Here is a 13641-nt window from a genome sequence, read left to right as displayed (position 1 = left end):
CCATTACAAGCAAAACACTTTGTGGGATGGTGCTTACGGTAAACTGCGCTGTATAAAACAGATCCAACTGAAATCTGCACATAAACGTTAAAAAAAAAAAACGAGTCAAGTTATCCGTTCCTTATTATACCGCAGATAGATGCCATTTTTTTCTCGAGAAAGTTGCACTGCAGAAGAAACGAAAGAAGCCCCCGAAAACTACGTATTCGCGCACCGCTCACGCCCGCGTTGTTTCCTCGTCGTCGTAAAAGTTGTCATGCCGCTGTTACATAACGCGGGCGCACAAGCAGCGCGAGTAAACAGAGGACTTTGCCCGCAGTACCGACGCAGTGGGCTACAGAAAGCGGAGGCGGGTGAGAAACTAGCGCCATTGTGGCTCCAGCAATGCGCTCCTTACCTAGGATTAGCTACTGAGCAATTAGAGCCAAGATGGTGGACGCGGAGATGCGTGATGCACTTTTATGACTAACTTACTGGGTATTCAGCAGCAGGGAGGCCGAGCGCACGCGAGAATACACACACGCGCGCGCGCACACACACACATATACACATACATCTGCCTCACTCCCCCTCCATACACCGCCCCCTTCCTCTGCTGAGATAAGGGAGCAGTGAAGAGTAAAAACGCATTTAGCATTCGCTGTTAAGCAGAATGGCGGAGGTGGATGGTAGAAGGAGCGATGCTATGAGAAGGCGGATGGCACTGCAGCAGGGAAAGGACCAGAGGCTGAGAATCAAAACGCGACCCTTTTCGGATTTTCATTTTCTTCAGGGAAAGGCTTGAAGCTGCAGCCAGGCGCACGCAAGGAGAGGGGACTCGCCCAGCTGGAGGTAGAGGACGTGTGGCAGAATACCGAAAACAGTCCATCGCATCATTAAGGACCTGGTAACAAGCGTAAGCGATGTGACAGGCGCCCGGAGGCAGCGATTAATTGTACAATCATCAGATATCGTGTGGCGCTGGGTGGAAGGCTGCACCAACGCAGCGTTGCTGTGTAGGAGACCCGAGCAAACAAACAAAAAAACATATCTACATACATTTGTATAAATGTACCACCACATCCAAATGAGCAAAGGGGAGGATTGGTTGCAAAAGTGAAGAAGTAAAGGGAAAGCTTTTCTCTCGAAGATAGGTAAAGCACAAGTCAAAGAAACACTCGTGCAGCCGCGAGCATGTGAGGGATCATCTTTATGCACCTCCCGCTTGTCAAGTTGGAAAGGCAAAGAATGATTTTGTGAGGAAAGTTTTGTTGCTCTGTTCTATAACTAAGAAGACTTTTACAGCCTTTATTCCTACTCTGACAGCATGCCCTTAATTCATTTTTTAATTGACCAGCCAGTGCTCTGCATTGCTGTAAAGGTGCAATCACTTGAGGTGACTGTATAAGGCATGCACCAGCATGATGTGCCATTTGCACAGCTTGGTAGCTGTGCCTCTGAATGCCATAGCATCGGATATCAGTACGCATTGCCAGTGGTTGCTGTTTGACACCTTCTCTGAGTTGTGCAGCACCGGAGTGCCCCAGTATACCTATCAATCAGAACACAAGTACTGAATGACTGCATTTCCTCTGGGGTGACTACTCGAAACGGTGTATCCTCTGCTCTCCACTTCACCATGCTGGGTTGACCCAGTAACTAACGACAGATCCACAGCTTGGTCTTGTTATTTGTCAAAAAAAGCTGTTTTACTGCCCTTGCAAATTTGAAGGAGCTTGGGAGGAGGGGGTGGGGGAGGGTTGAACTGTTTGACGAATCCATTTCTATGTTGTACTTTTGGGAGTGACTTTCTGATTTTTTTGAGTATGTGCCTATGAAGCTACAAAACCTGTGGATTGCAAGTCTCAGGGAGTCTTGGTCAGGTGTGTTCATTTGCATATCTTCCATTGTTCCTCCCGTATCGGACAGAATCCTATAGGTGTTGCTGAGTCTCGTAGGCTGGACCAATGGAGGGGGGCCAGGGTAGCCCAGAGAGCCCAAACCGGGCAGTGGAATACCTGCTGGAACTCAACAACATTATTGAGAGTCAGCAGAAGTTATTGGAGACTCAGCGACGCAGAATTGAAGAGTTAGAGGTCCAGCTGGAGAGGCTCAGTCAGGAGAATAAAGACCTGAGACTTGATCGGCACCATCAACACCACCATCACCAACAGAACAAGGAGCAGAACCAAAACCCAAACCGGGAGTGTAGGGAGCCACATCAGCACCAGCATCAAAATCGAGGGGGCGATGTTCAACCCCGCGACTCTCAGAACCCACCGCCTGTTCCTCAGAGAGACCGCAAGGGTCAGAGCCGCCTGACCAGAGGGGTATCTCGAAGCTCTAGTCCAGGAGCAGGAGACAGAGGTGAAAGAGGAGACAGGACGGGGGACAGGGATAGACTGGAGAGAGGAGACAGCTCAAGTACCAGTCCAGCTACCACCTTGCAAAGACAGTAAGCACACTGCCACTTAATGTTTTTTATGTGTTTGTGTGGGCAGCAATGTTTTTATTTAGTTATATGCTCACAACTAGGTGTATTTATAAAAGAATTAATATGCTGATCTCCATTAGAATAATAAAATAATCATTTGCTTTGCAATAACATTGCTGCAGCACCTGCATTACTTTGAGTTGACAGACAGGAGGTCAGATTGCAGAAGTGTATGATGCATTTCTTGTTTGTTTATTTGAGGCAACCTTTCTTACAACTGTTTAAAACATGCATCAATGAGGCAGCAAAGTTAGCTAATGCAGGGATATGTAAACCTAGGAAATCTCATTCTCTGATAATAAAAAAAAAATCAATGTTTTTATAAACCTTTTTTAATCAGAACCTTAATCAGAAAAGAATAAACTACAAGATTATAGAAAATGAAGGTTTTCCATTTATTAATACAAGCAATTTATTTTCATTTGTTAAATTACGTGTTCAAATGATGTAATTTTCTTAAAGCAGGTTGCTAAACTTGTCGGACAGTCACAGATTTTAGTTAATGCCGTTTAAAATACATTGGTTAGCTTGGTGACTCGTAACTGTCATGTGCATGAGATAAACTGGTGTCCTATCCAGGATTGGTTCCTGCCTTTTATCTAATGATTGTAAGAAATGCTGTGAATCCACATAACCCTAAAATTATACCAGTTAACTGATGGATGATTGGATGGATGGAAGGATGAAGGTCTCATTCATAGTCGGGCATATATTATAGGCTGCATAAAAGTTTTAAGAGCTTTAAATGAAAGGATCACCTTGCCTTGGGCATTAGAAGATTTAATGTATGAGAGTGGGCTGTTGAAGTGATGGGCCACTTGATTTATAGTGATGAATAAGGGAAAAGAAGGTAGTCATTGTGTGAAGTGCTGAGAATGTACTGTTGTATGCAACCCATTTTCATGAGCCTTGCTGAAGGAATGAGAACATGCACAATGATTTGCTTCTGAACCTGGCATATGAGGTTCTACAGAGAAATATGGTTGCAGCAGAGGTGTAATGGATGCTTCTGGTGAGGTGTTGTGTGGTAAAGAGTAGCATAAGTAGGGAACATTAGCAGCTGTAGCAGTGGTAAAATGATCTGTATAAAAAATTAGGAGGTAATGGGTGGAATGTTCAGGAAATTTTGTGGACTTCAGCTTATCTAAGAGATAAGGCATTTCTGTCTCTAAACCAAACATTTTTTGTGTTAACAGAGATGTGTTATTTATTTGCCAGGTTTTGCTTGTCTCTGGAAGCCCATCTACTTCCAGGCTTTATTGGAACCAGACAGAGATATCTCCCATCCTGCTTAACCTCAGGATTAATTAAAAGATTCAAATCACATTCCAGTCCCTGAGCACCCATGCTTTTAGATTCATTTATTAACAGGCATCTATCCCTTTATGCTGAAAGTGTGAATACATTTGTGCGTTTTTTAATCTTAGAAGATATCAACATAGATATTGCTGAAAATTGGACTTGGCAGTTAGTGGAAACTTCTCAGTCTCCTTCTTTTTCACAGACTGGCTATCACAGAATTCAGCAAATATGAGTGAGTAGATTGTCAAAGCCACAAAATCAAACATAGATGTTTGGAAGTCAAGTATGTGCAGACATTTTTGTATTTGCATTATATTAGAACATTTACTGAGTGTGGCTGTAGTCAGCGTAGGCAGTGTAAATATCTAGCAAATGTCTTTCTGACCTCATTGAGCCGTCTGTTGTGCTGGTATGAATTAGATGGAACTGATCTTGGCACAGCTGTTTTGAAACACCAGAGTTATTCCCCTTATGTTGTGTTTCCATAGACGTTTCCAAGCAGATCTTAGTTACTCCAAATTCATCTCTCTTTCTGTCCTATGTAAATGATGCTTGAAATATTGCATCCTGCTGTTGACAATTGTGAAATATCTGTTAGTTGCAAGATGTGTTTTACTTTCTTTCTATGTGAAAGCTTTGTTTTATTACTTAAGTGACACAACTTGAAGACCACATGACTTCATTTATCATGAGATGTGTGTGGGACACTCAAGAGATGTCATCTCTAAAGTGCTGTGGCACACCTTTTTCTTTCTGTGTCGTAAGTTCTGCTTATAAATGGAACAGCAGCAACTCATACTGACTGTCAAAGTTATGCAACTGAAAACATACAGTGGAAGAAAAAACATGCCCCTGATCCAATGTTACTGGTCCAGAAAAATGACAGAAGAAACAATTATGTGTGGCAAATATGTTTCACTGGACAGTTCAAATATAGGTATGGAGAGAGAAAACTTTCTAGGTACTATTTATGTGAAACTTCATTTACAGTAGGAAAACTAATAAATATGGTCAACCCAAGAAATAAATTTAAACAGCAGATTTAACACCTAATAGCTTCAGTATACCTCATTTGGAATAAAATAATCTTTCACCAGGGCTGAGAGGATTCAGCTCTGCCCAGCCACACCTTAGACGGGTCAGCAACATATAGAATTATATATTTATACTTTATCTGTACCATCAAGCCTAGTGATAGACAGACAGCTGAGGGAATACCTGCTTCTGTATTTTATTCACTTTGGTTAGACCAGCATAACTGTTATCATATGGTGTATTATCAATTGCTATATCATATGCATTTAGTTTAATATTATCATACGGTGTATTATAAATTGTTATATGATATGCATTTAATTTAAGTACAGTACATATAGATAGATTGATAGTACTTTATTTGTTTATTTAGCTTAAGCTCAAGAAATATGATAACAAGTAACAGCATCATAAGCCAAATATACACAACAATTACAAAAAAGTAGGAAACATCTGTATTGGCTAAACATAAAAGAGCAGTCACAGTGAGATATTGTAAAGGCATATTGCTGAAGGTATAAAGGAGCCCTAGTAGCATTTCTTGATTTGAATAATATAATAATTACATGTATCATATATTTATACTTTTCAGGGTGTGAAGAATTCTGTTGTCTTAATGACTATTGACAATACAGCAGAAAAAAAAATAAGTAGAGGGCATGCAGACATATTTAAGGAAACACAGAACAACAAGCTTAAATATAAAGTGAGCACAAAGAGTATTTGTTCTGTATTCATCTCAATAAAGTCACCCATTTAGCAGTTGATATGATATTGTGCCAGGGGCATTGAGAATTGAGATTCATTCACCACCATGAAATCATTATGTGATTTTGGGAGACCATGTAGCCTCCAGCAGTAGGTGGGTGGACATGTGATTTGGTAGTGCCTGTTTCTTTCATCTATGTCTTTAAGTAAACTCCCTAAAACCATAGCATTTGTTGATTATTATATACTCACAACTTGTCTGGAAATTAAAATATGCCATCTGTTTCTCACAAAGTACAGCAACACTCCTGTGGAACTCAATCCTAAAGAGTTGTATGAAGGATCTGGGTTCACTACATATAAATGGTGGAGGATAAGAAGATAAAACTCTCACAAGACCTCCGTGATCTTTTTAAATTGACAAGCAAATGACAAAATTTGATCTCTAGAGGTCCCATTGCTTCTTAATTGTAAAAGTGACTGCATTAGAAAATGAGAACCCGTGCAGTAATGTGCATATTATTGAAATTAAAAACAATTCAGAAGGTGTAAGTAAAAGTGAATTCCTAAAGAAACTGTGGCCAGCAGTAATTCCTATTTTACATGGGCTGTGCTTTATCATTGAGAGGTGTCATAGGATTTATTTCCCCTTGTCATGATTTACCTCATTTAGGGCTGTTATTAATAAAATACTTAAGTGGTGTAGTAGGCAAAGAAAATTGCCAGTTTCTCTTATGGAAATCCCTATTTACTTATTTCTAGTGTAGCTACCACAGCTGCCAGGAAAGGCACAGAACCCATTAAAAATTATGCTTGTATTGCTTGGTCACACCCATTGCTTCAGTGCCTTGCACAACTTAATCTGTCTCATGCCTTTGGAAGCATTATCTTTGATGATCCAAAACAGGCCAGAAAAGCCATCAACAACAGTCAAAATTCCAGAACTTTCTTTTTGTGAACTCCTCCATTCCTGCTTTCTTCTGAGAGTCTAAATATTTTTGTTTCTTTTGGGCACACTGCACTGTGGCAAAAGTTTGAACTTTACTTTTTTTTCCCCATCATGGAGGCTTGAGTCCTTTTACTGGTTCGTTTTACTTTGAAATGTATGCAAATGCATATGGTCTTTTGGGCAGTCTATTTAAATACCATACCTTCACTTTCTTAACCCCAGAAACCACTTTTGGGCATGCATGTAGAAACAGAACTCAGGCACTTGTTTTATTTTTCTTATTGGTTGTTTCTTCTTTTATTTGAAAAATACTAATATCATTTTTGACAAAGAAAATCATACAGTGGAATGTTTAAAATCATTGTATTGGTTGTATCTTTGAATATTTATATATTTAGTTTTTTTAGTAGACTCATTTCATTGCTTTTATGCAAAGGGGGAAGGCAGCTTTATTACTACCAGCTCATTCGATTGGGTGCGGAGTGTCAGGTGTTTATTTAACTGTTCACTCTCCTGGTGTGTTTTTCCTGACTGTTACTAGGTTTACTGTTATGCCTGATGTGTTTTTTTAAAAGGATCTATTATGTGCCTACATAAATATTTATGTGAGACCTAGGAGTGGCATGGGGCGGGGCACAGTGTCTGCCTGAGTGTCAGTGCCGATTTTTCAGCGTTGTTTTTTGAGTGATCCCTGGCAAGTGCAAGTGGAGTTTTTGCTTAGTGTGGTTTTTGTTCATTATGGGGTTTTTGTGTGGGGTTAACTCTAATAGTGTGTATTGGTTTAAGGAGTGTAGTGGAGCTCTTCTGTGTGTATTTATTTTTTTTTCATCCTTATTTTCCTTCTTCATTCTCTGATACATGGTTTATATTAGGGGGGCTTGGACTGGACACAAAATGATCAAGTATCCTTGGTTACTGTTGGCATAGGAAGAATGACTTTGCTTTCTTACAGAAAGCTTGGCTATTATCCAAAGAGATGTCCTGTCTTGGAAGCAAGCATTATCAAGTGATAGTCTTGTCCTGGGCCCAGTCCAAAAACGTAACCTTTTGATTAAAATGGTTCCGATCGCCTGGGTTGATTTCTCTTTCTTCTTATGGAAGTGGGCAGAAGGGAGCCCACTCCATACTTCCTTTTATCCTTTTCTATCTAACAATCTTCTAAGCTTTGACGGTTTTAACCTTATTCTTGGCAAAGATCAACATTTATATATCAGCACTCTATTAGAGAGATTCCTTTCATCTCTGCACCAACATAATCCAAATTTTACCTGCTTGCTTTGTTAATTTGGATATTTCTTAAATTTAACTAGCTAATTTCAGTTGCTGATTCCCCATTTTATTTTGCCCAATCACTAGTTTCACTTTAGGCTAGATTATATTTTTTGTAATTTTCTCACTTGCTAAATTTTTGTCCAACACCTTGCTGACCATATTTCTTTTTGAGCACAAATGTGTCCCTTCCCAACTTTAGTACTTCATGGTCCTGTATTCTGCAAGAAGTTTATCATCTGTTTTAGAAGGCCTCATTAAAATCAATTTAGATTCAGTAGAGGACACTGTTTTGACTGGATGGCAGTTAAAGGGGCAATTTGTGATTTTTCTGTTATTTTCTCTCTGGTCTAGCAAATTTCCATAGTCAAAATATTTTCTGAGCTTCAGTCACGTCTTGCTGCTCTGGAATGTCTGTGCCCCCTGTGTGACTGATCTGACTAAGAACATTTTATAATCTGGGAACAGGACTGAATTCAGTTTTTTTGCAGTAGGTTGAATTCAGTGGGTTCATTACACATGGGCCAGACACTGTCCTGTTAGAGCTAGTTTTTAGAAAGCTATTGGGTCATAGGCTGCACAAATACAATGGTATTACCACTTTCATGTACAGTCGAGAAGGACCTGTTGCTAATAATCCTGAAAAATTAAATAAACATTTCATTGAGTTCTATTTAGAATTATTCTATGAACACTTTAACCTGAGTGCTGTTGAAATTAATTCTCTTCTAGTCACAGTAAATCTCACCAAGCTCAATGAGGATGAAACCTCCATGTTAGATACTTGTACTACTGTGACTGACCTTAAGGAGGCAATAGTCTCTTTGCATTCTGGGTGTTCCCTAGGCATGAGCTCTTTTCTGTGTTTTTTTAAGCAACTATCAAAGTCTCTAAAGTCACTATCTTCACTGCTGGACTGAACTATTTCGTTAGCTGTGCCTTGATTACTGTACTGTTAAAGCAAGGCAAAGAGCCTACTGATTATTCAAGTTGTTATCCAATATCTTTAATGAACTCAGATGCAAAGTTGCCAGCTAAGTTTCTGACACATTGCCTTCAATTGGTAATGTCCAAATTAATTTCTCCAGATCATAAAGGCTTCATTTGTTTTGCCAAATGACACTTTACATTAGGTGCCTTTTACGCATCATTACTCTTACTACTTACTTACTTACTACTTGCTACTTACTACTTACTAATCTTAGCCTTCCATAGATTCTAGATGAGGTATTCCTAAGTTCTGAAAAGTTGTTCAGTCATAAGAAGTGAAAGTTTCTCAGGTAGATCTTGCATCAGATTTTTTTTTAGTTCAGTAAACAGTAACACGATCAGAACACTCTATTCGTCATTCTTACCTGTTCGGTGATATCATGACCCTTCCTGATCTTTAAAAGTGCCAGTCAGGGCTCACCACATCCTCCTCTCCTTTTCAGTCTTTCCTTTGAGCTTCAAGAAGTTGCCATATGTAATGCAGATCAAACCTTTACCATTCCCTAACATAGCACCCTCCATAGAATCTCTCTGAATATATCTTCCTGTTTCTTGGAACCACCTCCTCTGACCTTTCCCTTTGCTTATTTAGTTTGTTTAAGGGCCTGTTATAACATTAAATGGACTAATTCTGCTCTTCTTCCTCTTAAGTTAAATTTGTGTACCACTTTAATAGTAGCATCAAGTATCTCGGTTTAGACATCTATTTCACTGAAAGAAATTAGAAAAAAGAAAAATACCTATTGGGAGGAATAAACAAAGAGGGTAAAACAATGCACACAGGAACAGAAAAATGATTAACTTCCCGCCCCATGAGATTTTCTATGAAGAGCTCAGTTCCTAACTACAATACTGGTTTGCCTTTTATCTATCAGCACACATACCCTCTTACTGCCTCTTTAACCTTTCATACCCTTGTCTAAACTAGGAATTTGTTTTCCTCCTGATAGCCAAATGCTTACCTATAGTTTTCCTCCTGACTCAACATTCAGTTTGCCTTTAGCTGTGAGGCAGTTTTAATTCCTCTCCTTTAGTCACTTCCAGCCATGTGCATGCCAGTTGCTCCATGAACCAGGTTAGAGCTCCACTTAAAGGCACTGAAACTTCCTTAGGCCATAGAGGACAGGTCTTCAAGGCAACACTATGCCTGCCCTTACCATTTGAGGTAGTGTTCTTCCATGAGAACCCTGAGTACAATGAGGACTGATCATTTATGTTAGGTAGAATGCCTAGAGGAGGCTGGGTGGTCTCGTGGCCTGAAACCCCTGAATATTTTTTTTTCTCCAGCCGTCTGGTGTTTTTTTTTGTTTTTTCTGTCCTCCCTGGCCGTCGGATCTTACTTTTATTCTATGTTAATTAGTGTTCCCTTATTTTAATTCTTACTTATTTTGTCTTTTTTCTCTTTCTTCATCATGTAAAGCGCTTTGAGCTGCATTATTTGTATGAAAATGTGCTATATAAATAAATGTTGTTGTTGTGTGTGCACTCTAGTAGTCTGTGGATGTTTTCCACTCTCACATGACACACCACCCTTGGACTGTGCCAATTTTTAAAGATTGAAATTTGGACAATCCAAGCTGTGCACATGCACATTGACATAGCTTTTCTTCTCCTTCAGTGGTGCCCAGTACTCATACATTCCATTATCATACATACCAGTGTGCCAAATATTATTCTGGCATAGCAAGATATTTTGCCAGTTCCGGCATTCATCTTGCAGTAGCCCTGACTGTGTTATTTCTTTTTACCTGCAGCTTCCTTCTCAACTTAGACTCCCACTATAACATTATAAAAGTTATATCCAAGAATAAATTTTAACATTTAAAATGCAAACTGTTTTCATCTGACTTCTTAATTTAATTTCAAAATGGAACAGAAAGGGAGCTAATTTGCAATTTAAATCAGGTGTAAACTGCTTTTAAATATCGTCTTGTGGGCCCAGACAGTCACACATAGGCATAAATTACACCCGGCTTAAAAGAACTTTTAGTGCCAGTGTAGTTATGTGTTAGAAATGCCCTGTTGTCACACACCTCTGTTTTGTATTATGAGCTACAAAAAAGAAACTTTGAAGGATGTATCATGTACTGAGTTTGTCTTTACTAAAACAAAGAGAGAAAAAGACATCCTTATGGGAGAAAGCAATGAAGAAAAATTCCTAGTACCTCCTCCGATTTCAACCTTTGTGAAAGCAAGAAGCGTGGTCTTAAAAATCCCTCCCTCCCACTTTTACATTCCCACAGGAATCACGTTCAGTAGTAGGAGTTCGCAAATATTTTTTATCTCTGTGCAAGGTTGAGAAATGCAAGATTTAAAACAAAGCACTGTGTAAAGATCAGAACCTTGTGTTGTGTAGCTAACCTAAAAAACTAAAAATGTTAGCAAAGTTTAGAGAATACAATTCTGAGATTTCAATAACTAACACATTGGAATCTTACAGGATGTTCTGACTTCCTTTTTGGCTAAATGGAAAACACAACAAGAGCGGGAAAGCAACTGAAGGCGTTTAATAATGTAATGAGGTTATTCCATGTATTCCAATGGCTTACAATTCAAGAGTGACAATGAAGCCACTCCTCTAAAGTCCAAAAACCAGAAAAAACAACTGCTTTTCTGCACACTGAATATCAAAGCTTCTGGAATTAATAAAATAATACATTATTAAACAGGATAACTCTGGTGTTGTTTTGGATGCGGGCACAGCTTATGAATATTCCTGTATTTCTTAAATGATAATGTTACGATCATATGAGAAGGCAGGCAGGCAGACGGGCGGGCAATAAAGTGACAGGAAAGAAGCTTGGAGAAAGTGGCAAATAATATTGATTTTAGGTGGCCTACTAGCGGTCTTCTTAGTTAGAAGACACTGTCAGAAAAATATATCAGATGTCTGTGTTTAAATTTATACCCAGACAGAACTATGTAGCAATCACAATGGATTCATCATTTTTATTTTGCTTGTTTTGTTACATCCGAAGAGCAGTGCTTGCTATGAATTTCCCAGGACCTTAATACTATTAATGCTGCTACAGAGAGCTCTGCAAATTACAGCAGATACAAATACAACTGGCAAATAAGAATGCTTAGGTAGAGCTAATACAGCATCATTCGTACATGTTCTTTCGTATGTGTATTGATCCTCAAAACCTATTGATTTATAACCAAAAGATTAGGCTTAGTCCTGTTTTAGAGCAGTCAATAATAGAAATGCACTCATTTTAAGTTCAAGTTTATTTGTTGTCATTTGTATGCAGTGCAATCAAATTCTTACTTGCATGTCTTCTCAGAACACTAACAATAGTGCAGTATGAACAAAGAGATACATACATTTAAAGTATAAACAGAATATAACATATATGAATACAATAACATTCAATATATGTATGGGGGACATTGCTGCACCCCAAACCCCAGACACAATTGCACAGACACAAGTCCTAATATAATAGAAGGGCTCATTTGCATCCATATACCTTATAAAGGCTTTTGCAGTTCTTACACTAATCACTTTCCTTCACTTTCCACTCCTCCAGGCAAGCTTTGTCCTCTTCCAACCTACTCTGGCTCCGTGGCTGAGATCGAGTGGCTTCTTTTATCTATGACCCATGAGTACTTTCAGTGCTAGGGCACAGCCCAAATAAAATATTTCTGGGTAGCCCGGAAATCACTGAAAGTAAGAACTATGAATCCCAGCACCTCTCCCTGGTGGCCCCCACAGAATTAATCAGGACTGCCCCAACCCAGGGATACTGCCATCTAGTTTATTGGGGGAGAAAATGTTCAGTAGTGCTTATCTCCACCAATTCATCTATTGCCCTGGCCTCCTGGTTGGGAAAGGATCCTTGTTCAATCCCAGTGAATATGCTAGTCCATGTGTGCCGTCCTTTACTATATATTGTGATAAGAAAACATGAATGCACAGACAAGTCCTAGGTTCAAAACAAAGGAATTTATTTCAAAGCAAAACCTTCATATGACAATTATAAATTTTCTTGTGTTCTTTTTTATGCACAGCACACAGCTAGCTGCTCCTCCGAGGTGGGCATTGCCTGTCTCCTCTCCCGGTTCCGACTCACCTGGACAAAGCAGTGCAGTTTCTTTTATTGAAGATCTGGAAGTACTTCTTGTTCTAGGGCTTCACTCATTGGAAGCACTTCCGAGCCATACAGAAGTCCCAAATTGTTGGGAGTGTAATAGCACACTGCAGCACCTCCTAGCGACACCCATGGACCCCAGCAGCATTAACAGCTACAATTGCTCACAGTCCCTTCTTTCCTTTCAACTCTTCTCAACTCTTTTGCTGCCTCTACTCCTTTCCTCGCAAGCTCCGACCTTTTCCTCACGACTTCGGCTCCCTGACTGGAGTTAGGTGGCCCCTTTTATAATGCCCCAGATGTGCTCCAGGTGCTCTCTAATTTTCAAGTTGTCATTGAAATTTAAGCAATTCAAGTGGTTGTACTGACTGCAGGGCAGACAGAGAATGGAGGAAAGTACTGGGAACAGAATGATAGAGTGCAACATAAAGAGGCAGGGTAAGGAGTCAAAACCAGGAAGTCAACCAGAGATAAGTGTCTAAGCCCAATATGCAAACTAAAACAGAAAATCTAAGTACACACCAGAACAAAAACCAAAGAGTCTTTTTAAAGCAAGAGAGGCTTATCTAAGATTTGTTTTCAAAAATTCTGTTGTTTGCCTATCCCAATTAAATATTGTTATGAGTGATAATGTAATAATGGTGCAATCCTAGAAACCCATTGAAAAATGACAGCAGTAATTGGAATCCAAGATTGCATTGCTATAAAAATAATAAATAACAAAAAAAAATGAAACTCTTGAAATATCCAATTTAGTCACAAAAGTAAAGAAAAGTAACACACCCCAAGAATGGAAGATTCAGGGAAACATTAATCCAGCC

The 13641-nt window shown here is 39.3% G+C and overlaps 1 protein-coding gene across 3 annotated transcripts in view; it reads left to right on the top strand.

The window, feature by feature from the left end:
- The first annotated feature begins 1756 nt into the window (after window positions 1-1756).
- Window positions 1757-13641, top strand: part of iqsec2b (IQ motif and Sec7 domain ArfGEF 2b) — a 335147-nt gene continuing 323262 nt past the window's right edge. For all 3 annotated transcript variants that reach the window (XM_039774838.1, XM_039774837.1, XM_039774845.1), the window contains exon 1: window positions 1757-2434. In XM_039774838.1, coding sequence (XP_039630772.1) covers window positions 1947-2434 — 488 coding nt within the window. In that variant the 5' untranslated portion in view covers window positions 1757-1946. The remainder of the gene's footprint in view (window positions 2435-13641) is intronic.

This window comes from Polypterus senegalus, chromosome 13 (genome assembly GCF_016835505.1).
Source record: "Polypterus senegalus isolate Bchr_013 chromosome 13, ASM1683550v1, whole genome shotgun sequence".
Taxonomy (NCBI): domain Eukaryota; kingdom Metazoa; phylum Chordata; class Cladistia; order Polypteriformes; family Polypteridae; genus Polypterus; species Polypterus senegalus.
This window is presented reverse-complemented; position numbering and strand designations above follow the sequence as displayed.